Genomic DNA, 25007 nt, shown 5'->3' with positions numbered 1-25007 from the left:
TATTTTTTCTAAAGCGCAAACATAATGCCGTGGGTTTAACAAGTCAACACGTTGCCAGACTGAAAGGACTTATTTTCCACAAGGATTGACTTGTACAGTTACAACTTTTCTATACATATATTTATATTTATATTCCGGGACTGGACTTTGGAAAGGATCTGGTCCTCAAAGAAAACATCACCAGGGATGATCCAGCAGCGAGAGGCATGAGTGCGCCTCGCTGCTCCACGCCTGCCTGTTATTTCGGATCATATTACCTGGACTGATGAGCTTTATTCCAGCGCTGAAATTGTCCAAACTTGTTCACAGTTAACAGTAACTCCCGGGGAGGATGACATCCCTGCTGAACGGACTCTCTGTGTGTCTCTGCGTCGTCTTTGGTAAGAAACAAACTTTCCATGGAGTCTGCGAAAACAGTTGTGTTCTTTTAAGACGTTATAGCGTGTCTGTAGTTTTTCTGTATCTTTTGTCCCATAGTGGCCTTGTTATAAGAACTGTGGTGTGTTACAATATCCCTACGGTGGGCCTGTAGCTTACTATTATAGGCCTGTGCTCATAATGCCAATGCCAACAGGCTGATTGTCTGAGCGTGGTTTGGAAGGACATTTCAAAAAATAAAACAGGCATTTCAAATGCAGTGATAACTTGGTGACCTTTGGTTTCCTGTCAGTATCTCGTGCATACACTCAGTTCTGTTAACTTTGTGCAGGTGGATAGACTGAGCCTGAGCAGGGCTGTTAAAAACACTTGCGGTGCTGTCCGATATTTCAGGAAAAACAGGTTGCTGTTGATCAATTCCCCTCATTGTCTGATTCATAGAAACTGCACGGACCCTCCTAGGTTGCGTGTTTTGGTGTGTGTGTGTGTGTGTGTGTGTGTGTGTGTGTGTGTTGCTTAAGCCCAAATATGTGTGTACATGCGATACTGGCGGCAGACGTTTTTGTACTGTTGAATAACAAAACACACTGCATTACGAACACTTTGTCAGCCTGTTACTTGTTAATATGGAGAAGTCACATTTACTAAAATACTTCTTACACGATCATGAATAAGAGCGTGGAAAAAGAAAAGTTTTCATTCCCATACATAAAGACAGGGGTGTTATTCCAGTAATGCAGCACAGGCAGATTCCGAAGGGGGCTTAAACCTACACACACACACGCACGCGCACGCACACACACGCACGCGCACACACATACACACAGTCATGGAAAAAAACACACCTGCCTCCACAGCACACTCATCAGGTCTGATGGTAAATGCATGAATCACTTCCAGTCCACTGACACATCTGAACAGATTCTCCCACATCAGGTGCTGAATAAACGCAGTATGAGAAATTTACTTAATTGGGTCAACACCTGGTTCGACTTATGGTGGCTGTCAAATAAGATTTGCTATTATTTACTGAGGGAATCAAAGTGGAGCAACAGAAACATCTGAAACAATGATGTTTTGAATCAGAAATATATCAACACCATGTGGACAAACTGTGCCGGGATGTTTCATTTATCCCTCTGCCCTTGTAACTTGACTTTCTATGCTTTATCGGCCATGTAGCTGCACAAGGATGGCAACGTCACATCGTCTACTGGTCCAGAATGATTATTTGTGGTGTCTCTACGCTGTTCTTTTCTCTCTCTGCTCTCCCCTCACTCCAACCGGACACAGCCGACCGCCTTTTGGAGGTTTTCTTCTTGTTAAAAGGACATTTTTCGTCACAGCTGTCGCTCATGAATTGTTGAATGGTTGTTGCGTTCCTCTTTATAATGTTGTAAAATGTCAGCACCTAAACTATATTAATTGACTTTTGTTATGATTTGGCGCTATATGAATAAGATTGAATAAAACTGTGTTGAAATTTCTCAACAACTATGACATCAGTTGCCATGACAATTAAGCATTTAGGCTAATAGAGACATTCCTGGTCCACAGAGGATAAATCACGTGCATTTTATTCGAGCTCCACTTTGAGGTTGACATTTCTAGTTTCGAGTGACAAGTATTGGATGCTGTGCCTTGAAATGTTGTGTAGAAAGAATGAAAGATAATTGCTTTGGTTGTTGCTCAATTTTCCAAAACTGTACCAGCCTGGTAAAAATGTTCACTCTGCAAACCAAATTAAATTCTAATCAGCCTCATCTGGACTTTGTGTTTAGTGCTAATTACCAAATGTTAACATGATAAAGTACAATGGTGAATTGCACGTACTAAAAAAAAACAGCCTTAACATTAGCATTTAGCTTGAAGCACTGCTGCGCTTAAGTATAACTTGAATTATTCTTGTAACAATTCTGCCCTTAAAACACGCAACTGGATAATGACTTGAATCGTTTTGATCCTGATATAATATTTAATTAATTTTCCATTTAACAGGTCAAAACTGGATGTTACATGTACAATGGCGAAATTGAAAATTACAGAATGTAATGTAATACAGCTACCAGTAAAAACAACTTCGACCTGCATTTAACTTTCATTATCGGTTTAAGTGATGAAAACAGCAGCTGCATTGTTCAGCTTACATGCATGTGGTGCGGATGTTGCGAGCTGATATGTCATTAGTGTATGGGAATGATCCATTTGCTAAACTTAATTTTCCGTCCAAGTTGTTTGTCTTCAGCCTGAACAGGGTCATCACTATCTGGAAGCTGCACTCTCTGAGAGCAAATTAATCATCAGCAACACCAGCCAGGTGCCAGGAGCCGCAACATAATAATAGGTGTCCTTGCATTGGCAGAACTTCCTCAAAACTTCAATTAAATTGTATTTTAGCAGCGTGCGAAGATGCAGATCCTCCTGACAGGTGCAAACAAGATCTCTAACTCGTGCAATCGAACCATTAAATGCAGGTTGCAGGGGTCAACATCTTGTGACTGTGTATTCCCTCGGTGTGCGTGTCTATTATGACACTACAGTAGAAAATACGCTTCCATGCCTAAATCAAACAGACTGGCGAGCATTATCTGCAAACAGGAAGGCAGCAGTGGAGATAAGCAAAAAAACAAGAGATTCCTGCAGACGCTCGGTATTTGCGGTTTGAACCGTGTTGCGGTGTGACAGTGTCACAGACAGGCGTCTTTGAATGCTTGCTCAGTCCAGACACTGCAGTAAAGTTTGCTTTGAAGACTTATCTCGAGCAACTAGTTAAGTCACATATCTTCTCTTGTGCTGAGCTTCCATGATAGACAACCTGTTTCCTCTCTCCTCCCTCGTCTCTGTCTTCACACTGTGTCTTTAAAGCCCATCTGTGTGCCCTTCATTCGTTGGAGTCGGGTCAGTTATTGTTATCTTTACTGTCATGTTTTCTCTGATTCCTCTTTTAAACCTTAACCCTCGTGTTGTCCTCGGGTCAAAATGTGTTATGTTTTTGGGGATCATTGGTCATCATAAAGAAACCCTCACAGCCTCCTTGTCACCAATGATCCCAAAAAATATGAAAATAAAATAGAACTTGGTTGAACACAGCTGCGGGTCATTTTGACCCGAGGACAACACGAGGGTTAAACTTTCTCAATGAAAGGTTCAACTTCCTCACACAAAAAGGACTTGTGAAACTTTGGTCCTGCCACAAACATTCCAAAAAACTCTAATAAAGGAGCAGTTTTGTATTTTAGAAATGTGCTTATTTCTTGGAAACAGTTAGATAAGAAGATTAACAACCTATCAGACCTTTACAGTAGCTTAGATTAACATAAAGACTGGAAACAGAGGGAAACAGTTAGCCTGGCTCTCTGCAGGTCAAAACGGTGCCCAGCTTATAACCCCATATAGTATTTGCTTACACAAATAGTATATAACATTTTAATTTGTGAGCCTTATGGTACTTGTGTGGAATTTTGTTACCTTGATATCATTGTTACCTTGCTAGAGCTATATTTACATTTATTGTGACCTTTAATGACTGTTTTAATGATGACAGGGACTAAGGAGGAAGTCGGATAGCTTAGAGTACAGAGACAGTCGGTGTCAGGAGGAGGTTCAGGAGGCTGTAGTGATCGGACGCACGGATTTCATTCAGGAGTCGGCTGTTTGTGTCCCGTGTGAAAAAGTCACTGCTGACTTATTGTAACTTACAGACAGAAGTCAACTTAACGGGATTTGTCCCATGTGTGTGACGTATGAAACCCTGGCTGTCTGATTTTGTGTTTTTGAGACTTTCAGACTGTCACTGCAGTTTCAAGGTGGAAATTCTGAACCATGCCGACTTCTTTCTCTCATGATATGTCCTGTAGCAAAACACTGCAAGGACTTTTACTGGCAGGGGGTTTTAACACAAACCGTGATCTTTCCCTGAACTTAACCAAGTAGTTTTAGTGCCGAAACCCGATCAAACTGTGAGCGTTTCACAGGATTTACCATTTGTTCATTATGGTTTCCATGACAATGGCAGTCCGATCCCCTCCGTCACTGGTACACTCCAAGGATACAAGTCGTTTTTGCAAATGAACATTGTGTCGATTACATATGAGGGCATGTTGGTCTTATAGAGGGTGCTGAAAAACACTGACATGTTATTTTAGGAGTCATAATGTGTCGTTTCGACATGCAGACAGCGATATCAATCTGCTCATCAAACTTCTGGCAAGAAACTGAAGAGCCTATAAGTGTTTCCCCAAATGTTGAACTCTTCCTGTAAGATAAATTTGTTCTCAGTAAAACTGTTTAAATTTAGGTACACTGTGTTAGCTGGTTTAATACTGTATGCAGGTCTATTCTTCGTCGCAGCCATTTGGTTTACAGTGAGTAACAATGCCCGTTTGTAGAAATGTAAAATTATCATCATATATCAATGAGTTTTTGTTCTCATCCTTTGCCTCAAGAAGCAGTTTTGGAAGTTTGAACACTTCTCACGTTGTTCTGGAAACAAAAATAAAGACCAAGTCTTCGCAGTTATTACAGCATTTTCATAAACTTCAGTGATGAAGAAAGATTAAAATGCCAGTGACTTCTTTTTATTCATTCTTACCAATTTCCAGTGACAGCAGCACACGAACAACCTGTGGCTTGAACTTGACCATATTTGTGAATGGAAAGTGAACGGGCCATTGAAATACAGTATTATCTCCTTTCTCTTATAGTGTCTTTTTAAAATGTCAAGAAGAGCATTTTTGGGCTATAAAACGGAGAAATGATTCCCAGAGCTTATCTCTGTGGCTCAGATGGTAGAGCAGGTTGCCCACAAATCAGAAGCTTGGCAGTTCAAACCCTGGCTCCTCCTTTCCACATGCCTAAGTGTCCTTGGGCAAGACACTGATCCCCATGTTGCTCCCAATGGTTTACCATTGGTGTGTGAATGTGTTCCTGATGGCGTCAATGGAAAAAAGTGTAAAAGTGCTTTGAGACTGCTATGGTGCTAAAGTAATATATAAATACAGACCATTTACTTTCTAAAGATGTTGTGACTGTAAGTAGTTTAAGGTTTAGACAGTAGTTCAAAGGAGAACTTCAGACCAGCAGACCCGGAGCTGGTATTGAGTGTCAACCTCAGAGTCACTGTAATACACGATCTTTAAGCAGATAGATTTAAGTTTGTATCCTTCTCTTTTAGTGACAGTGATACGGGGAGACTTTGTGGAGCCTCCTTCAGATGATCCCTTACACTCCCTGGCGGAGGAGGAGACCATCCTGCCGTGTCGCTACCAGCCCACTGGGGACAATATGGTGATACAGGTCACCTGGTCCAAGGAGAACGGAGACGACAAGCAGCAGATCATCACTGCACACCATACCAATGGACAGACAGGTAGGTTGTGGCCTCGCTCTCGTCATGGTCTCTTTATATCATCTGCCGTAAAAGTCTCCTTAAGGATGTCTTCACATTGAATTACCTCTCCTGTCCTCACAGTGAGAAATATTCTCTTTATCACCACTCTCATTCCACAAAGCAGGTTGTCAGTTTCAGTTAACAAGTGTTGGTTGGAGGCTTTGTTTCTCTGCTTGTAGAATATAAATGGCTTTAAGGCAAGTGTTCACAGTCATCTAAAATTAAATTGGACTGTGAGAGACACTGGCAACTTTGCAGTGATATCATCAGACTATTTCAAGAGTGCCAGGACTCTGATCTTAACACTGTTTTTTGTTGCTTGTTATTTGTCGCTGTTAAACCCTTGGTGTCTTGTAATTTGTGGTGATTCCGGAATTGAAGCCTGCACCATTTGTGAGTGTTTGACATATTGGATGAGACTCTTAGTTAAATGTCCAGAATGAAATGTAATTCCAGGCAAGTATGCAGACATGTGTGTGGGACTGGAAGTGACAAAGGAAACCCTGAGGTCGGCTTCGAAATCACTGGACTTAATTTTTTGTGTCACATCTTTCCTCACGTGCTCCCTAAACCCTCCCTCCGCCTCTCCCTCCCTTCCTCGCTCTTTGTCTGTCTGCAGCATTTGGGTCTTGGTCTCAGCGTTTGCGCTTTAAAAACAACGAACCCACCGTCGACTCGTCTCTGGTCATCATGAACACAGAGGTCTCTGATGAAGGGAAATACATCTGCCACATCAGCACCTTCCCCTCCGGCAACTTTGACAGAGAGATGTCTCTCATCGTGTGGAGTGAGTCCCTCCCTCTCGACTCTACCACACACTTGAAAAAGATGAAAAAGTGATAATGTGTTGGACTCACAAGGATGGGAATGGATCAGGAAATCAAACAGGCTGTCAACAGGCTGGTAGTTTGCAAATCTGTGCAACATATATACTAAGACATAATTAATTTTACTACTTTGTAGTAGTAAATAATAATGTATATAAAAACAACACCATAAATAATCATTACTTTGTTGGTCAAACAATTATTCAAACAATGTTAAACAATTTTAACACTCCTGATAGGGTAATGATCATAAGCAGATGAAACATTGTGTAAGTTTATACAGCATATTGTTGAGGAATATATTACAGTAATTGTGGTATTTTATTACATTTTTAATCTATTCTCCTTTGTAGCCTTTTCCTTTTTATATTTTCCAACATTTTTAAATCATCATATATTCAATTATATTCTTTCTGTGTATTTAAAAATTGGTATGTGCAGTATGGTGTCAGTCCAACATGTAAAATTCAAGTTTTCTTCAAAACATTCCATGGCACGCTGTAGGGTCCTTAAAAACTGAAATACCTTTATTTTACATGGCAGTATGTATTAAAATGGCCAATGCAGTGTGAACCACACAGGTCTTCATCAGGGTCATCATCAGCAGTAGCTTGCACACCTTTAGTGCTATGTGCTAAGTTACTCTGTTTTTACTTAACCAGGGGGAGTGAAGAGGTCTCAGAGGATTTGATTAAGTCAGTAATATTTTAGTTATAATGAATAGACAAAATGAACGAGTATTTCTCAGTCTACTCATCCTCAAGTGCAGCTTGTTTTAGCTGTCAACCTTTCTTTTCTATGCATGGTTACTTCCGAACATCCCCGCTTGTTTGCTCAGTCTGGGCTTCAGCCTCTGACAACAAGCTTGCTAAATGCAGCAATGTGTCACTCACAAGCAGTCCAACATCAGGATGCAGTGAAATTTTGTTAAGGATCCAGATTAAATTGTATTTTGGTTTGGATTTGGACCAGAATCTGCCTTTTTAGTATGTATGGACTTTAAAAACAAATTAAAAACTGTGGCTGTTGCCATAATAAGAGTAAATCTAGATGGGTTAAAATGGCCTGTTGACAGTCTTTATTGTCAGGTTTGATTACTAATCAGTTATATTTTGACTTATAATAGTATGAAAATTACTTGATAATTTGATTCATGTTTAGACATTGCTGACTAGATTATTTATTCATACTTAAGTAGTTTATTAACCCTGGAAGCCTTCAAATCTGAACTTATTCTCTGTAGCATTAAATATCTAAAATATATTTATTTTTTCTTTTGTTCAATTTATTTTAACACTAAATTTAACAGTGAAAAAGGACACCTGTAACATCCTCTTTGTGTGTGTCCTATGTGTACTGCTTTGTGTGTTGACTTGCCATCATTATCTCCTCTCTGATCAAACACTGTGACAATCTCCCCTCCAGCCACTCCCATTTCCTCCCTGGATCCTGTGGTTCTCGTGGAGGGACACCCTTACGGGCAGGTGGCTTCCTGTCGCTCTGTCGCCCGCCCGCCGCCCCGCCTCTCCTGGGACACCGACCTGAACGGCCAGTTCATCAATCGCTCCTCTGACAACGGGGCGGTGTCCTCGTACTACTCTCTGCATCCCCTGAGGAGCATGAATGGCAAGAAGCTGGACTGTCTGGTGTGGCATCAGACTTCCACGAAACCCCGCAGGCTCAGAAACAACCTGGTGGTGCACTGTGAGTAGTCATCAAAATTACACAGTCAATATGCTATCAAATCAAAAGATTAGGCTACTGGGCTGAAAAATGGACACATTCGAAATATGCAACGAGTAAGCACACGTCGATGAAAAGTTTCAACATTATTTTGAAGGTTAAAACATGTTTACTTCCTGTTTTAATCACTGTAAGCACCCCTTCAAAGCTGGAAGAGACTTCATGAGTGCTGGGTCACAACACATTTCACTCCATACAATAATAATTTTAACTTGCAGTATTTCTTTTATACCGAATAATCTTTAATCACCTTAAAGGTGAAAAAAAACAAAACAGATGTGGTTCTCTCCTTGATTTCTGTTCTACTGTCAGAACCTAATGCGTGAGCAGTCTTGGCTTACAGGATACCACCAGGGTAATATGAGTTTGAACGTTAGCTGTTTTGATGCATTTTAGTTTTTTTTTGTAAAATGTTGCATTTATTAGAAGCTGTGATTCATATCTGCATTGGCTAAACACCTGAAAATTCCACTGTCATCCCTGTACACACCTTTTCTGTCAGAAACAGTATCACTTTTCCCTTCACACCTTAAAGCTGGTCATTGGTTGTTCTTCCTCCCAGTCCCTCCGCATGCAGAGGTGTCTGGCTACACTGGAGACTGGTTCGTGGGTTTGGAGAATGCTGCCCTGAGGTGCACGAGTGGAGGAAACCCCAAACCACACAGTTTCACCTGGATCAGGTACAGTAGGACCCACTTACTTGTCAGGCTGTCTAGTACTCGTGTGACTAACTGTCTGATGTGTCTAGTCATTGTTTTCTTTCCCAGAACTGTCAGAGTCATTAGGCCAATTATGTATCCTGTGATTTCATGTTTGTAAATAAGATGTCTTGTGAGGTTGCAATCAGGTCATTCGCAGGGACCAAAATTAGAAATCAAAGTTACTTTTACTGTTAGTGTTAGCTACTGTTATATACAGTGAATTGCTTATAAATACCAGGATGTTTTGGTGCTATTTCAGTCATGTGACTCTGTGCTTCGGACATAATCAATAATCTTTTAGTTGCCACATTTAGAAGCATTTCAAAATTTACAATCCTGAGATTAAGTCTTTGAAATCCTCAGTAGCAGCCACAGGCACGGTAGTTTTCAGCACGTCACTTAAACACAAAAAGATGGTTTGTTTTTGGCAGACTATTTTCGGCTGCAGATTAATTCACATTTAGACTGTGTGTGTGGGATTGAGTCAAAATGAATCGCAGCATGTGTGTTGATAGCAACAAGCAGCATGTCACCCAGTGTTGCAGTGTCCCACATTGGTTTATTTTGAATATTTTTTGGACAACAGTGGAGCTCTATAGCGCAGAGGTGGAAGATCTATCAGGCTCACAATACTTTCAGTAGGATACAGTCATTTGTGGTCTTAAGGGGATTTGTTGACAATAAGAAAATTATAGAATGCCACCAGATTTACAGACATTTCAATTACTAGTATATTTCTCTGCCACAGATTTGTTAGTTTTATTATTACTTGCATGCAAACGGCTGAATTCACGGAAAATAAAAAAGCAACCCTGACTTCTTTGATAAATTTGATCACCAACTGCTTGAATAGTTTGTATTTTAGCTGTTTAGGCCGAGCTTAAAGGTACAGAGTGTTTGACCATAAATAGTACTGTGTTTTTATGAGTGGGTCTGTGTTGATGCTTTCCTGCCATCCGATTGATCGACAGTTGGCAATGGTAACGGGCAAGAAACTTAGCAATGCACTCACAAATTGTCATTCAGAAGAAGGCTGCTAGCAAGTAATATATAGATGTAAACAATGCATGATTTGAAATACTAAAAAAAGACTGAAAATATTTAATCAGGGAGAAAATGTGCTCAAGATGAATTTTAGACTTTAATGACATACAATCTGCACTTGAATATACCTTTGTTTAATACAACAAACCAACATAGTGGACCTTTAATTTCTTGAGTCTATTACATTCATTTTAAGTTCAATTAAGTCAGAAAGTTCTATATTATAGTCAATAGATCCTTTGAACAAAGTATTCAGCATTAGTTACTCTTTAGTATTTCCTGATTAGATCTCCATTTGACTAAAATAAATGTGACAGTGTCGTGGGGGAGGATCTCGTCCACATGACTTCACCCAACAAGCCCCGACATTGTCACCCCCTGATTCTGCTGCCTCAGTGGAAACTGACATATTCAAATGTTGCGTGTGTCATTTAAGATGTGGCTCATTGCTGCCGAGCTTTAAAGGCAGACGAGGGTTTGACTCAGCCCGATTTTGCCCAATTTCTTCTGCTTGAGTCACTTGGTGTCATTTGGAAGCCATTCCCTTGGTGCGTTAATATATTCTCAGGGTGTGGTGTGGAGTTTGTCTTGAAAATGTGAGCCGGGTAAAGAATCCAATTATGAGATGTCACAGTTGGGCCTCTGAGGAAGAAATACACACAGAACAGATGTATGTGAATGTAAAGGAAAAAAGGTTTTGTTTTATTTGAGTAGTTTTTGCCAGATGATGATGATGATGTTGATGTTGATGATGTACTTGTACGTATTACTTGTCAGTAGTCACAGGGACACACCTTGGGAAAAGAGTATTTGTGAGGAAGGCTTAACAGACACACGCCATGCATACAAGCACTCGTGAATGCGCATACACACACACACACACACACACACACACACACACACACACACACACACACACACACACACACACACACACACAGAACCAAGTCAGCATTCAAAACCTCTTGTTACAATCAATCTCTTATTACTCATGCACACATTTCACATGAACACACACGCGCGCATACATACAACGCGCACATACACGCACACACACATGCACGCACACACACACACACACACACACACACACACACACACACACACACACACACACACACACACACACACACACACACACAGAACCAAGTCAGCATTCAAAACCTCTTGTTACAATCAATCTCTTATTACTCATGCACACATTTCACATTTTACATTTCACATGAACACGCACGCGCGCACACATACAACGCGCACACACACGCACACACACATGCACACACACACACACACACACACACACACACACACACACACACACACACACACATATGTGTGTGGCAGCTACAGCAGCGGACAAACCTGTTGGTTTTGTCAGTAAATGGCAGCAGGTGAAGTAATAGCTGGTGTCACAGTGTCATGTTGCAGCTTGTGCTGAGAGCAGACAGATAAGGCAGTTTCACACGAAGGAGGGAGGAGGAAGAGGGGGGTGAGGACAAAAAGGGAAAGGGATGAGCAGAGTGTGGAGGGATGAACCAGTGTGAGAAGGTGTAGGCAGAGGCACAGGAGTGATCTGAGGGGTGCTGAGAGGGGGAAGAGCAAGAATAACATGTGGATTTGTGAAATGTTATCATAGAGATATGTTGGCTGCATATGTAAAAACAGACAGTTCCTCTTTCCTGTCTAATGATAGTGACTCTGACACAAGTTTACCTTGTGCAATATGTGAATGTGAGTGTACCATCTGTGAATATAGGAACTGTGGCTGGTTTCAGAACATGTTCCTTAAATATATTTATGTTGAAATGTAAGTTGTTCACAGGCAGACTTTAAGTTCTGTTCTGTGTGATTAAATCAAATATGTGCAAAACAACAACACAGAGACAACACCCTGAAACATGTTGCTGAAACAGTCAGCCTGACTCACACTGACAGGAAATGCCGTTCATTTGTTTTCCAAAAGATTATTGAAATATAATTGTAAAAGAATTGAAAAACTCAAAGGTGCTTCTTTGCTTCTTTCTCAAAATCCTATGAAAGAAGAAGGAAACTTTATTTTAATATAAAAAGCAGCAATGGGTGTTTAGCAGTCACAAGCACCACCTACAGAAACTTTAGCTTCACCAGGGACTTTACAAAAATTATTATGGGTGAGGGAAGCTCTGAAAAAAAGCGGATAGTGTAGGGATAAGTTTTTTCTTTTTTGCTCAAAGGAGGGTCTTTTGGGATGTTATCTCTCCAGAGAACATGTACTTCACTCTAAAATGTCCCTCTGAGTTACTCTTTGAATGCCCTGTAATGGACATTGTGTTTGTTCTGCCTGCAGAGAGGGTGGAGAGCTGCCCAAAGATGTCGTCCCCCACCCTAACGGAACTCTAACTTTTGGGCGACCCCTGAACTTGTCAGACGGAGGCACCTATCAGTGTGTGGCAACCAATGAAGTGGGAGTAGGGAAGGTGGAGGTGGAGATTACTTTGAGAGGTAGATGACAGCGCTGTCAACACGACAGACTCTCTATAACAATATGAACTGTGAGAATAGATCCATTTTAATCCTGCCTGTTTCCCTCCTGACTTCCCAGAAGCTCCCCAGGAGAAGAAAGAGCTTGAAAACCTGCTGATAACGATAGTGGGGGGCGTGGCCGGTGTGCTGCTCATCTTGATGCTCATCACCGTCATCACCGTCACGTGCCACCAGAAGCGCAAAAACAAGAGGCTAAAGAGGGAGCTGACGGAGAGGAAGTATGGGATAGCATGATGTTTAATTAAGATGAGATTAGATGAGATGAAACTTTAATAATCACCGCAGGGCAGATCGAGCTTAAAAAAAAACAAAAAATGAATTAGGGCTATTAAGCATATTTGAGCTGACAGTTACAACAAAAGTTGAAAATCCGGTGGATACGTGGCTGCGTGTGTGTGTGTGTGTGTGGGATACGTAAAACAATAGCATGAAAACTGAATAAAGGATGAAAAAAGATGCAGTATGAAGTATATTAAAGCTTAAACTGCTAAAAAAAAAAAAAAAAAATACCCACAATTCACAGTGGAACGGTTTCTTTAATCATTTGAATAACATTTTTCTCTCCATCTCTTGTTTCTCACAGGGAGGAAATCACCACTCTCTCCAGGCAAGCTTCTTTCAGGAGAGTGAACTCTATCAGCACAGATGCCAGAGGAGCGGTACTATTACTGAATTATTCTCTTCACGCTCAGCACGCCGTTCCTCTGCAGCGTCACTTTGTGTTTCTCCCCTGTGTCTGCACAACCTGATTCAGGCTGTGAAGCTTGACGCCACTGATCAGAATCAGTAGACCGCTGGTCCCATATGTTTCACACAGTCTTTTATGCAAAGAGTCCTCAGAAATACTACAAATTTCAGTGATTAATAATGAACAAGGCACTCTTTAACTGTTGGCAACAGTCAAATGTCTATCATAAGTCACTGCTTCACACACTTTGTCTTTCTAAAGTAACGAGAGAGCGGTTTTAAAAGTTTGGAAAGTGCACAATGTTTTATGCAGGTTTAGGACTTCGAAAAAATTGGAGTGTGTCCTGGTTTCAAGTCCAAATGCTGATGTTTCCGTGTGTTTCTTTTCACTGCAGACAGAAGAAAACATCCCTCTGAGGGTGGAGGGCACCCTCAGGACCAGCCTGTCTTCCCTCGGGGTCAGTCTACGTATCTATCTAAATCTGCATACAGGGCCGGGGCATGGGACTGAGGCTTTACTGTCAGGATGCCACGCGGCTAAGTTCTGACCTTCAACAATTACAATCTGAATGTCGTGTTTCTCAGATTTTGATAATACTATTAACACATTATATTGCTGAAGACCTTTGAGATACCTTTATGTTCCTTTGTCCTGGGACTTTTGGCTTCTGTGGCTTTTTTAATTTCTTCAAAAATCTCACATTCCTCTCTGTGGGCCCTGAATGATGCTGAAACATGTCTTCTAAATATGAAGCCAGAGACAGCAACTGGTTAGCATAAGCATATTGTTTAGATGCACTGCTGAAAGCTTATGAATTTCAGTTGCTTTTGTATTCTACCATTGTTTTCCCTGGAGTAAAGCTCGAAAAAGAAACAAAATAATAATAACAATAATAATAATAATAATGGTTTTATTTTATGGGTTCATAATTTCTTAAGACTTTCCTCTGAAGTTTCCTATAAAGATCTGTGAAATTGAATATCAACAATAGAATTTTAGAATTTTGTATTTTGGAAACTATTAGGAATTATTGATAATTGAAGCCCTTGTGATCTTGAGATAATGTTTTTAAACAGGCCTCTATATTCACCGTCTCCATCCAGGCCATAAAATATGTAAGACTGTTTTTTTTTAACATGACTCAACAAATCTGTCGACAGAATTGTCAGAAGTCTTTTTTTTCAACAGAAAAAGATTTCATGATTTCATCAAGATAATGTCCATCAGTTTCACAAGATGCTTAAAGAAATAGTTGAACATTCTGGGTAATTATTGGTATTCTTGCTGACAGTGTACTCACTTTTACAATGTAAAGCTAACTGCCTGCTGGCTGTAGCTTTAAATTTAGCATACTGATATACAACGTAGGAGTAATACCAATTTTCTCATCAGGAAGAAAGTACATTATCATATTTTACAAAATAATGTCACTATGACTTTGGCCTTATTTAAATAAGAACTCACTTTCAACAGAAAGAAACATGACGTTCTTTGTCTCTTATCAGTAGATCTGTAAATATTCATAAGTGTCTTTTTCCTTTGCTGTTAGGAGCAGGCCTACTGCCGAGACAGCCGATCTACTACCTCAGGTGGGAGGGGAGGAGGTGGAGGAGGGGTACCGTTTGACTACCTGGGCAGACCAGTCCTGTACAACAACTCCCGCAGGGGGAGAGAGAGGACTCTGGATCGAGAGGAAGAGAATCGAATCAGAGTGGAGACCTATGTGAGAAACAGCACTATATCCTTGGTAAGTCATGCATGCGTGTTTTCGGGCATGTCAAAGCTTGATTTCACCAAATCGTGGAATGCTTCTCACCCGGCTCACCGAGCTCTGCATACTTACCTGATGAAGATGATGGAATTAAGAATTGTGTCTGCTCTGCCTTTGCAGCAGGAAACCCGTTTCCACCCTCCTCTCATGCCATCCACCTTCCCTATCGTGCAGTCCACTGAGATCACGAGGCAGCTGAACGGCAGCGCCATCATCCCGGTAGACGGGGGTTCCAGACAGGGAAGTGTCACCAAGAATCACCAGCACCCTCCTGTGACCTGCACCTACCGACCAGTAACTTATGACGAGGATGAAGTGGATGAAGGTTTGGGTGGTCCCGCCAGTCAAGAGCATCCTGATGACCAAGACAGTGAGACCAACAGCTCTCACATGTCTGACGCTCACAGCACACGCTATCAGCAGAGTAATGGCACGCTAAGATCCAAAACCCGGACCAGCTCTCCTCTGGTCAGTCCGCATGCCTCCATCATCCACAAGGCCCAGATCGTGTAGCAAGTGGCAGGGAAATAACGTGAAACTGCAGAGCTGGACTCCGGAGGTGCTTCAGATGTGGATACACGACAGACAATCAGTTTTTGGTCAATACACTGACTGCAACAGTGCATCGTCTCTAACAGAGTGCAATAGAGTCTTGTCTACTCCGAAGCATCCTCTGATTTCTGCCTGGTGTTCGGACATCAAACGTGTGTTGTGTGTTCCCCCCCAGATTACTAAAGACAGAATCACAAAGTTTCCAGTGCAGCTACTACAGAGTTTAACCCCAGACGATATTCCCTCCTCAGTGTTCACAGAACCGACAGTTGCTCCAACCAGCTGAAGCTGACAGGTGAATGCAGCCGACACACCTCGTGAGGTCATATCGAAAGCACTTCAGGACACGCACGGTAGGGAATCAGGAAATACGGAAGGAGTGTGGGAAAGTTACTAAATCAGAAAAGTTGATTGCAACACATCTATGCTGAGGGTGGATTTTTCAGTGTAAGAGTTAAGCATGCCTGTGTTAGGTTTCCTGACACAACACTGATTGGGACCTCATCCAAACCTTTGGCTTGTTCCTCTCCGGCCACACCTGCAACATGCATACCTCCATACTGCCCTACTGTCCTTGTGTCTTTGCCCAAAGCACAGACAGTTTGGATCAGATAAAAACTTCATACAGCCAAAACATGGTTGAAGTGTCCTACAAATGTAGTGATTGTGAATCTGTACAAATACACATACGATTCACTTACAAAAACTTCTTTGAAATATTTTTGCAATCCAAATCATCAATTATACAGTATATTAGTTGAATGAACTGTATTTTCTTACCACTCCACACATGTTCCCCCTCCTCACCAACCTGACATCCACACCTACGCTACACAGCTATAGCGGACATAATCAATATAAAGGTAACACTTTGTGTATAAAACATGCACAGACACACACGCAATAAACAACTGGATGTCTTCAATACTGATGGAACATGGAGGGAAGCTGTCAAATGTTTGTAAAAATATGTTTTAATTTTGTACTTTACTTTCTTTACTGAATTGATGTGGCTGCTTCTGTAAATACATCTCGATTATTACACTGGAAACCATATAGACTACATAAATCAGTAAGCTGACACAACCTGGACATGCTATTTTACACTTTGGAAAGTTTTCCCTGCCAGGACAATGTCTTTCCAAGGGCAAGTTGACATGAACCATTACAACGTTTTGATGTTTGTGTCAAAACCAAGCATGTATTTTTTTTTTTTTTTTTTTTTTTTATCTGTGGAGCGTTGGTTTGATGTTTTTTGTTTAAATATGTTTTGAGTATTGTTGGTTTCTGTTACAGCCCTGATATGGGAAGCAATGTGCCAAAGGGGAAAATGGAAAAAAACAGTTTTGCTTTTTTAGCACATATGAAGTATTATCTTGTTTTGTTTTTTTTACACATACTGTAGAGTTACTTTTATCTGTCCTTCCTGCTGTAAATACTTTTTTGAGACAAAAAGTCAAATGTCACCTGCATGAGGATTAAAAGTATGCTGGTACAGTCTGTGGTAAATTCTAATTGGCACATTATTAGGCACCACCCAATAGGTAATAGCAGACGAATGGCATTGTGTTTAAATGCAGGTTGTATTTGTTGCAGACAGTGCCCCCTAATGTGTACTGCTGGGAAGTGCAGGGACCCGAATGAGCCGACAAACTGTCAAACTACTGGACTATGAAAGACTCTGAATTCCACTGTGATTCTCATGACCTTCCCGGTCATGTGCCTGGAATTTCATTTATTTTGAGGGCTTTGTATGGGTATCAGCTTGTATTGATGGGTTGAAATAAATGTGCATGGTTTTCCTGATATACTAACAGACTGTATAAGTTTGGACTTTTATATACAGTCTATGGTTTGGACACACCTATTCATTCAATAATTATTTCATTAGTTGTACTGTTCCCTATATTGCACAACAATACTAATGACATCAACATTATGAAATAACACATGATGAATTATGGTAACAAAACAAAATGTATTTTAAGGTTTATATTCGTCCATGTGTTCGCTTCCATAACAGCTTTGCACATACTTTGCATTCTCTCAAACAGCTTCATGGGATAAAGTCAACTGTAAACAACAACAACAACAGCAACAAAAACAAAAGCAGTCTTGAAGGAGTCCCCACATGTTTTATCTGGTACGCCCCACACACACACACACACACACACACACGCACGCACACACACACACACACACACACACACACACACACACACACACACACACACACACACACACACACATACATCACACCTCCTCCTCTATGCATCATTATAGCAACCACACATGCAGAATTCTTCCCCATGTATGCATCTCACAAATATAAAGCAACTGTAACCAAAAATCAAACATTTCTCATCACAAAGTCCAGATTTCCACTGGTCTAATTTCCCCTCCTTGTGTTCCTTGGGTCAAGCAGTTCTCTCCTTCTGATTGGTCTTCCTCAGTAGTGGTGTCTTTCTATGACCCTAACTTTGGTTGTAGAATATACAATGCCTTCATCAGAAAAGCTGGAAGACTGCCTTCTTCTGATGCACAGTTGACACTTAGTTTGTTATTTTTAATAAACATATTTATTTAAGAATACGTGTCAACTGAAACAAGACTAGAGCTGCGTCTCAATTTACGCAGGGCCTACCTCTGTTTGTGCACTTACATGTATCACACTTACATATTTGAGCCCTTGCGTAGTATGTGAATTTTGACAGGGTAAAATCGAACACCTTTCTGCACTTACTGAAAATTAACTTAAAAATGAACATGTTAATCGTGCCCCCAGTTTTATACACATAACAGACTTACTGATGGGCTTTTATCCAACAACAGTGTAAGTGTACTTAGTGAAAAATACACACCTCTGCTACGTCGCCACGATGGCAAAACGTGTCCGGATTCATGCACACTTTTTGGATCATTTTGAATACACCATCCGGGCAGTCATAGCACACTGCATAGCTCCATACATGTCAAGTGTAAGTGCACAAATTGAGACAAAGACTCCAATTGTATGACTGGACGGTGTATGACACGCTAGGGGGCATTTAATCTAGTTGTGTTTTGAAAATTCAGTCATACTGCATTTGGCCCACCAGTGGGCGTAACCATAGACTGTATATAAATTTGGACCTAGCTTCTCGGCCTGACAAGTAAGGCCAATGTGGAAGTGCAGTAACACCGAGGAACCTCTCTCACTGCCCCCCCCCACCACTGGTCCAGCCAAAAATAAAGGGCAGCCTAATAAAACTAGATATTGAAATACAAGTCTGGACATAATGAGTAACGTTACAGGAGACACTTCAGGGCCCCAATAATTAAGGGTTATATTGTGGTTTAGTGCACGAGCCCAGACTTGGGGCCCCCCTTGTCTAGAGACCTGTTATGAAAACTAGAGGATTTAAAAAAAAAAAAAAAAAAAATTTTAATGTAAATTTACCACAATGCGCGAATGTGTATCTAGTTTACATAACAGTACTACTTTTTAAAAAAAAAAATTATTTACTTTTATTTTTTTTATAGGATCCTTGACACACGTTTTTGCTACTGTAGTTACAAGTAAAGAAAGTAAATAAAGAAATAAATACTTAAAAAAACATAAATAAAGTCTATTCTGGTGTGTGTGTGTGTCCCCCCCCTCCTCCTCCACCCCCGGAAGTATGTAATGAATGAGGTCATGCAGAAGGAGGAAACAGATCGCGACAGCTAAGATGGCGGAGGAGCAGCAGCAGGAATCATCACAGGGAGAGGTGGAGGGTGAGAGAAACGGTTACACCGCACACGATCCGACAAAACGCAGCGCTGGCATTTCTCTCGCGAACGAAACCCGCAAGCGACCCGCGTGTCCGCAAACGCGTCCTCTCCCCCGCGGGTCCTCTCTCCTCTCTCTCTCTCTCCGAAAAAGGTGGCCGACGTGCGGGAGCAGATGTGTCCGGCAACACGGGCCGGAGCTGCTTCGGCTAACGCTAAGCTAAGCTGCCATTGCTACACAAAGAGAAAAAAAAAAAAAAAAAAAAAAAAAGCCCCGCTTGTTTTTAGTTTGGTGACGGGACAGCAGTCCGTGACAGTCCCCGAGTTTTGGACTCGAGGACATGTTGAAAGCACATGCTCCGTCGCTGAATCCGGGACGTCCTCTCTGCGCTCTCTAAAAACCGTGTTTTTGTTTGTTTTCTTTTTCGCGCAGGTCGAGCTAGCCGTGTTTTAGCTGGCTGTCGTTAGCCGCTGTTGTGGATTAACTTGTGTCCATGTTGACCCTGCTGTCCCTGCTGTCCCCCCCCCCCTGTCCCCCCCTGATCGAGTCCCCCTGGGCGCTTCTGGTGACTGCAGATGTTGAAAAGAAAATGTTTCGTTATCAGCATTTTTTGTTTTGTTTTTGTTTGTTGTTGTTACGTTTTGAATTCACGTCCCCTCTCTGAATCTTTCTTGTTTACGTGAGTTCAGTGGTGTGTCTCTCCCCCCCCCCACCCCGTCCCCCCCCACCCCCCCACCCCCAAACCGGGGACATATAAACACCTCTTTATTGTTCAGAAGACAAATGGACAGATATTTAGAATCCGATGCAGGAGACGAGCACAAACGCGCACACTGGACTGATTCACAATATCTGGTGCAAAAAAAACAAACAAAAACAAACAAACAACAACAACAAAAAAGTACCACCGGGAGCTCCGACCTGGTCTTTAACCGGGGAAGCCGTTTCTGCAGGAGCTGCTTGTTTTTTTTTTGATGTTCAGGTACCTGTTTTGTAACCTCACCTGTATAGTCGGCGTTACTTCTGCGCACAAAAAACACACCGAGTTTCGGTCACGAACGAGTGACGGTTCTTTTCAGTCCGGCTTAAATCGCAATCGCTGTTTCGCAGGCTCGCGTCCCAACTACCTACAAACCTTGAAATAGTGCATTTAACTTTTAAGAACGGCATCCCGGATTGGCGGTCTTCTGCTCGCCTCGCGGTAGTCCCGTACGAGCTCTGCACCGTGACTGCGGTCTACGATTTTGAGCATCTTCTCCCGCAGCCTAATACATCCGTCCTCTGATACATCCGTCCTCTGATACATCCGTCCCCTAATACATCCGTCCCCTAATACATCCGTCCTCGTTGTCTTGCAGGAGTGAACTGCCTCGCGTACGACGAGGCCATCATCGCTCAGCAGGACAGGATTCAGCAGGAGGTGAGAAATCACTTTGCATGAGCAAAGATCGGCCGTCCTTTTTTTTTTTTTTTTTTATTTTTATTTTTATTTTTGTCCTGCCTCCGAGGAGAAGGGGGCGACATGTTTTCACCTCCCGGTCATTTCTTTACACTCCAGAAACGTCAGCGGACGAAGGAGGCGCAGCTGGAAACTTGAAAAATCATTCCTGAACCCCAAAATACTGCGTTTCTTTTGATTGTTTTAAACAGAACTAGAAACTCTTTTGAGTACAGCTTTTCCAAAAAAAAAAAAAAAAAACGGTGACGTTGACGTGCGACTTTAAATCCTGTCTGCACAGCTATGAGCTAATAATGAAATGATCCGTCTCATCAAAACAAATACAAGACGCGCAAAATTGCAGTGGAAGTTCTGTTTCATAAAATGTATAAATGTGAACGTGGCCCTCGACGGGTGAGGACGGCGTGTCCGTGAGTTCGGTTGCTGACGGTGCCAGCATTCATTTTGATTGTGTGTGTTTGTGTGTGTGTGTTTGTGTGTGTGTGTTTGTGTGTGTGTGTGTGTGGGTGTGCAGATAGCCAACAGTAACCCTTTAGTGTCGGACAGACAGGACCTGTCGGTGCTGCAGAGAGAGTACGCCGACGATGACACAGTTTATCAGCTCAAAATCAAGGTTAGTCAAACCCGCTTCACCTGCTCTCAGGTTACTACGCCCACATCAGGCCACAACTCCCACCTCTGCACGGGGGGGGGGGGGCGCCATTTTATTCAAAGCTCGTCCGCGTCTCGCTTTCCTGAGAACGGCTTGGCGTTCGATTCGGCCGCACGGGATAATACCGTTTCTGATTTGTTTGCAGGACCTACACAAAAAGTACTCGTACATTCGAAAGACGCGACCAGATGGAAACTGTTTCTACCGAGCTTTTGGCTTCGCGCACCTCGAGTCCCTGCTAGATGACAGCAAAGAACTTCAGAAGTAAGTGCCGTGACGGTTGCCGCTTGTGCGATGCCGGCTGTTGGGTGTCCAGGCTCGGATTCCCACTTCTGTCGTTGCGGACTGTTCAGTTTGTTTTCGGCACAAGCTCTTGTCCCCGTCGCGGCTGCGCCGGAGGCGGGTTTGCTGGATTTGCTGTTCGAGTCGGGACTCGTGCAGGTCGGAAATGTGTAGAAAGTGTACACGTATGCCGTCGCCGAAACACGTAGGCGCTCTGTTGCTGTGGTGCGGGGGCCTGGGGTACCGACCTACGGTGCCTTTCGCAGCGGCGACCAAATCGCTCCGATCACATCGAGCATTCAAAGGAAGTCTTTATCATTCAGTACCAAACCGAGGCTACGTCCCGATTTAGACGTCACGGTTTAAAAAAAAAAACAACAAAACCACGTTTATGCTGGATTAAGTCCCGTGAGCGTCGGGGAGCCACGCCGTTTCCCGAACATACGCTCTGATTGGGTGGCCGCCCCAGTAAAATAACTGGGTTACAACCGAGGTAAATCTTACACTGCAACGCCTTGTTTCACTCTTTTTTTGAATTTGTTTTTTTTTTGCCACACCTGTCCGAGTTGCACTGCAGTAACTTGAGTCTCTTGTGCGTAGTCGCCTCGCTGGCAACAACTAATAACTTTCATATTGTGGTGTTCAGGTGTCAATCTGGACATTTTATTTTCAGCCTGCATGTGCGGAGGGACATCTACAAATTGTAGCTATAGAAAATAACCTGAAGTTAATTGTACACTCAAAATTGCATGACAACTTTAGATTTGTACTATAATCTGTAACTTAATTCTTTTTTTTTTTTGATAAAATACATAAAAAAAATGTTTTTTTTTAAATTGGTAGAGGAAAAAAGTTTTATTTCATGAACACGTCGAGGTGTCAGACGAGTGTCCAAAGTGTTGGAGTAAAACCCAGCTGTAGTCGTCCAAAAAAAGCGTCTGCTGTGGTTATTTGTCTGCCTGCGCGTGTCCTTGCTGTTTTTCCGACGCATTTAGAATCTCATAAGCACCAGTAATATTCTTTGGGTTATTCAACACGTGTTTTTGTGTCTCCAGGTTCAAAGCTGTTGCAGCTAAAAGTAAACTGGACCTGGTTAACGAAGGCTTCACCGAGTTCACCATCGAAGACTTCCACAATACTGTGAGTTTCCTGCCAAACACTTTTGTCTCACTAATGCAGCAAATAGGAGGACATTATGGCAAAATCCATCACACAACAATAACACCGTTGTCTGTTTTTCTTGGTTGTTTAAATATATATATATAAAAAAACTAAAAAAAAACTTTGCACTATTGTTTAGTTAGTTTTAATTTAATTATTCTATTTTATTTTATTCTATTTTATTGTATATACTGTGCATTTTTATATTTAATATTTTTTACTGTTATTTTATTTCTTTCCTGTATCTATAAATGCTGCTGCAGCGAAAGAATTTCCCCTTGGGGATTAATAAAGTAACCATCTATCTATCTATTATTGCTAGGGCATAAAACTGGTCAGTCTCGCAGTATGTACTCTACATCTTGTATCCTGTTGGATTTGGTTGTGAATTATGCTATCAGAGTTAAAACGTAATTTGCTCGTTGCCTCACCCAAGTTTAGACGAGCGCCTGACTTAAAGTACACGACGGACTCGTACACACCGGTACGATTACGCAGTGACGTAACTGTGTTGTTCCTCCCAGTTCATGGACCTGATCGAACTATGTGAGAAACAACCGAGCCTGCAGGAGCTGCTGAGCTCCTTCAACGACCAGAACGTGTCGGACTACGTGGTTGTGTACCTGCGGCTGCTCACCTCAGGCTACCTGCAGCGAGAGCACGGCTTCTTCCAGCATTTCATCGAGGGAGGACGCTCCGTCAAGGAGTTCTGTCAGCAGGTGGGTTCGTCCCCGAGTAGTCGCGGGAGAAACGCACCTGGGTCGCGTCGTTATTCTGGTGCAAAGGGCAGTTTGAGGGAAAGCTTTTTTTTTTTTGTTTTTCCCAGGGGAAAAAGGCACCTCCTCGGAAAAGTCACTACACTAGAGAGGTTAGGTGTTCTGGGCATTTGCACACGTATTTCAATATTATATCGGAGGTTGTTACTTTAAAAGTACCCGGCCATCCTCGTGATAAAGACAGAAGGCTAAAATGTGTAATCAAAATGCTGTGTGTCTTAATTGTTTAGGTTTTGTAGTGGAAAAACAAACTCACACTTAATGTGCTTTCTTTTTTCTCTTGTACAAGGAAGTAGAGCCAATGTCCAAAGAAAGTGACCACATTCACATCATCGCCTTAGCCCAGGCCCTGGACGTATCGATCCTGGTGGAGTACATGGATAGAGGGGAGGGAGGAACAGTCAATCACCACGTCTTCCCCGAAGGCGGCGACCCACGCATCTTCCTCCTCTATAGACCTGGCCATTACGACATCTTGTACAAATAACACTCCTGGCCACGGCCCACCTCTTCCTCATCCTCCTCCTCCTCCTCCTCCTCCTCCTGCTGTGCCCTGCAGCAGCGCATTGAAAAATAACTTCAGCAGCCACGTTGATGGAGCGTACATCTGTGTACGAGATTACACTCATGTATTTGAAAAAAAAAAAAAAAAAAAGATAAAATCACGTCACATGCCTCCTTTACCCCCCCCCCCCCCCCCACCCTCCAAGTTTACCCTCAGTCATCACAAAATGGTTAAATAAAAAAATCTTTGGAAAAATAGAAGTGACTCCAGCCATTTAGAGTTGTACAGGTTTTTTTTTTTTCTTTTGTGGTTGTAAATGTTATCTACTTGCTTTATGTTTGATTCTTTTCCTTTGTTACACTGCGTTTCATTGAGTTTTATTAAAGCGATTTACATCTTAAGTCACGTGTCACGTTATTTTTTTTTTTTTTTTTATGAATATTGATTCGGAAATAGTGGAAATGTACAATTACTTCTTCAAGCGACTTTGTTTTGACAAAAACAAACCAAAAGATTTTCAAAAGTGCACCGATCCAAAGAAAAACGGAGAATCGTCACATGTGAGAAGCTGAAACTAGATGACTGCACAATTTGCTTGTTAAATAACTTTTAATGATTGATTGCTAATATTGTATAAAATTAATCTAGCACTTCAATCTGTACAAATGTACAGTAACTGACAACCAACTAAGCAACGCAATGTATATTAAAGTGAGAGTAAAGACGACCGAGGCAAATCAATATTAGTGAGAGCTAAAGGAAATCAACCCCACGTACAATTATGATATTTTTTATAGTCCATCTA

The 25007-nt window shown here is 41.8% G+C and overlaps 2 protein-coding genes across 3 annotated transcripts; both read left to right on the top strand.

Moving 5' to 3' along the window:
• On the top strand, nucleotides 1-17442 carry nectin4a (nectin cell adhesion molecule 4a). 2 transcript variants are annotated; one of them, XM_069159149.1, is made up of 11 exons: nucleotides 1-380; nucleotides 5552-5746; nucleotides 6387-6554; nucleotides 8020-8298; nucleotides 8900-9017; nucleotides 12409-12563; nucleotides 12667-12823; nucleotides 13189-13264; nucleotides 13688-13750; nucleotides 14843-15040; nucleotides 15185-17442. In XM_069159149.1, exons 1-11 carry the CDS (start codon nucleotides 332-334, stop codon nucleotides 15575-15577), a joined length of 1851 nt encoding a protein of 616 aa, XP_069015250.1. In that variant the 5' UTR covers nucleotides 1-331; the 3' UTR covers nucleotides 15578-17442. The 2 variants fall into 2 exon arrangements, with proteins under 2 accessions (XP_069015250.1, XP_069015249.1); XM_069159148.1 differs by having other exon boundaries at nucleotides 2-380; nucleotides 12664-12823.
• A 1834-nt stretch (nucleotides 17443-19276) lies between these two features.
• On the top strand, nucleotides 19277-24603 carry otub1b (OTU deubiquitinase, ubiquitin aldehyde binding 1b). The gene is made up of 7 exons (XM_069159150.1): nucleotides 19277-19372; nucleotides 20726-20787; nucleotides 21341-21439; nucleotides 21624-21742; nucleotides 22816-22900; nucleotides 23446-23640; nucleotides 23987-24603. Exons 1-7 carry the CDS (start codon nucleotides 19285-19287, stop codon nucleotides 24182-24184), a joined length of 846 nt encoding a protein of 281 aa, XP_069015251.1. The 5' UTR covers nucleotides 19277-19284; the 3' UTR covers nucleotides 24185-24603.
• The last annotated feature ends 404 nt before the right edge of the window (nucleotides 24604-25007 follow it).

Source organism: Embiotoca jacksoni, unplaced genomic scaffold, assembly GCF_022577435.1.
Source record: "Embiotoca jacksoni isolate LCO1_2020_lvr unplaced genomic scaffold, fEmbJac1.0.p SCAF_24, whole genome shotgun sequence".
In the NCBI taxonomy this organism is placed as follows: domain Eukaryota; kingdom Metazoa; phylum Chordata; class Actinopteri; family Embiotocidae; genus Embiotoca; species Embiotoca jacksoni.
This window is presented reverse-complemented; position numbering and strand designations above follow the sequence as displayed.

Bases quoted from the DNA above. Each gene is read 5' to 3' on its own strand.
- nectin4a (XM_069159148.1), top strand. From the start codon at position 332: ATGACATCCCTGCTGAACGGACTCTCTGTGTGTCTCTGCGTCGTCTTT. The intron at 6,555-8,019 runs GTGAGTCCCTCC...TCTCCCCTCCAG, and splicing joins GATGTCTCTCATCGTGTGGA to CCACTCCCATTTCCTCCCTG. The intron at 12,824-13,188 runs GTATGGGATAGC...TGTTTCTCACAG, and splicing joins AGGGAGCTGACGGAGAGGAA to GGAGGAAATCACCACTCTCT.
- otub1b (XM_069159150.1), top strand. From the start codon at position 19,285: ATGAGGTCATGCAGAAGGAGGAAACAGATCGCGACAGCTAAGATGGCG. The intron at 19,373-20,725 runs GTGAGAGAAACG...GTTGTCTTGCAG, and splicing joins ATCACAGGGAGAGGTGGAGG to GAGTGAACTGCCTCGCGTAC. The intron at 21,743-22,815 runs GTAAGTGCCGTG...TTGTGTCTCCAG, and splicing joins GACAGCAAAGAACTTCAGAA to GTTCAAAGCTGTTGCAGCTA.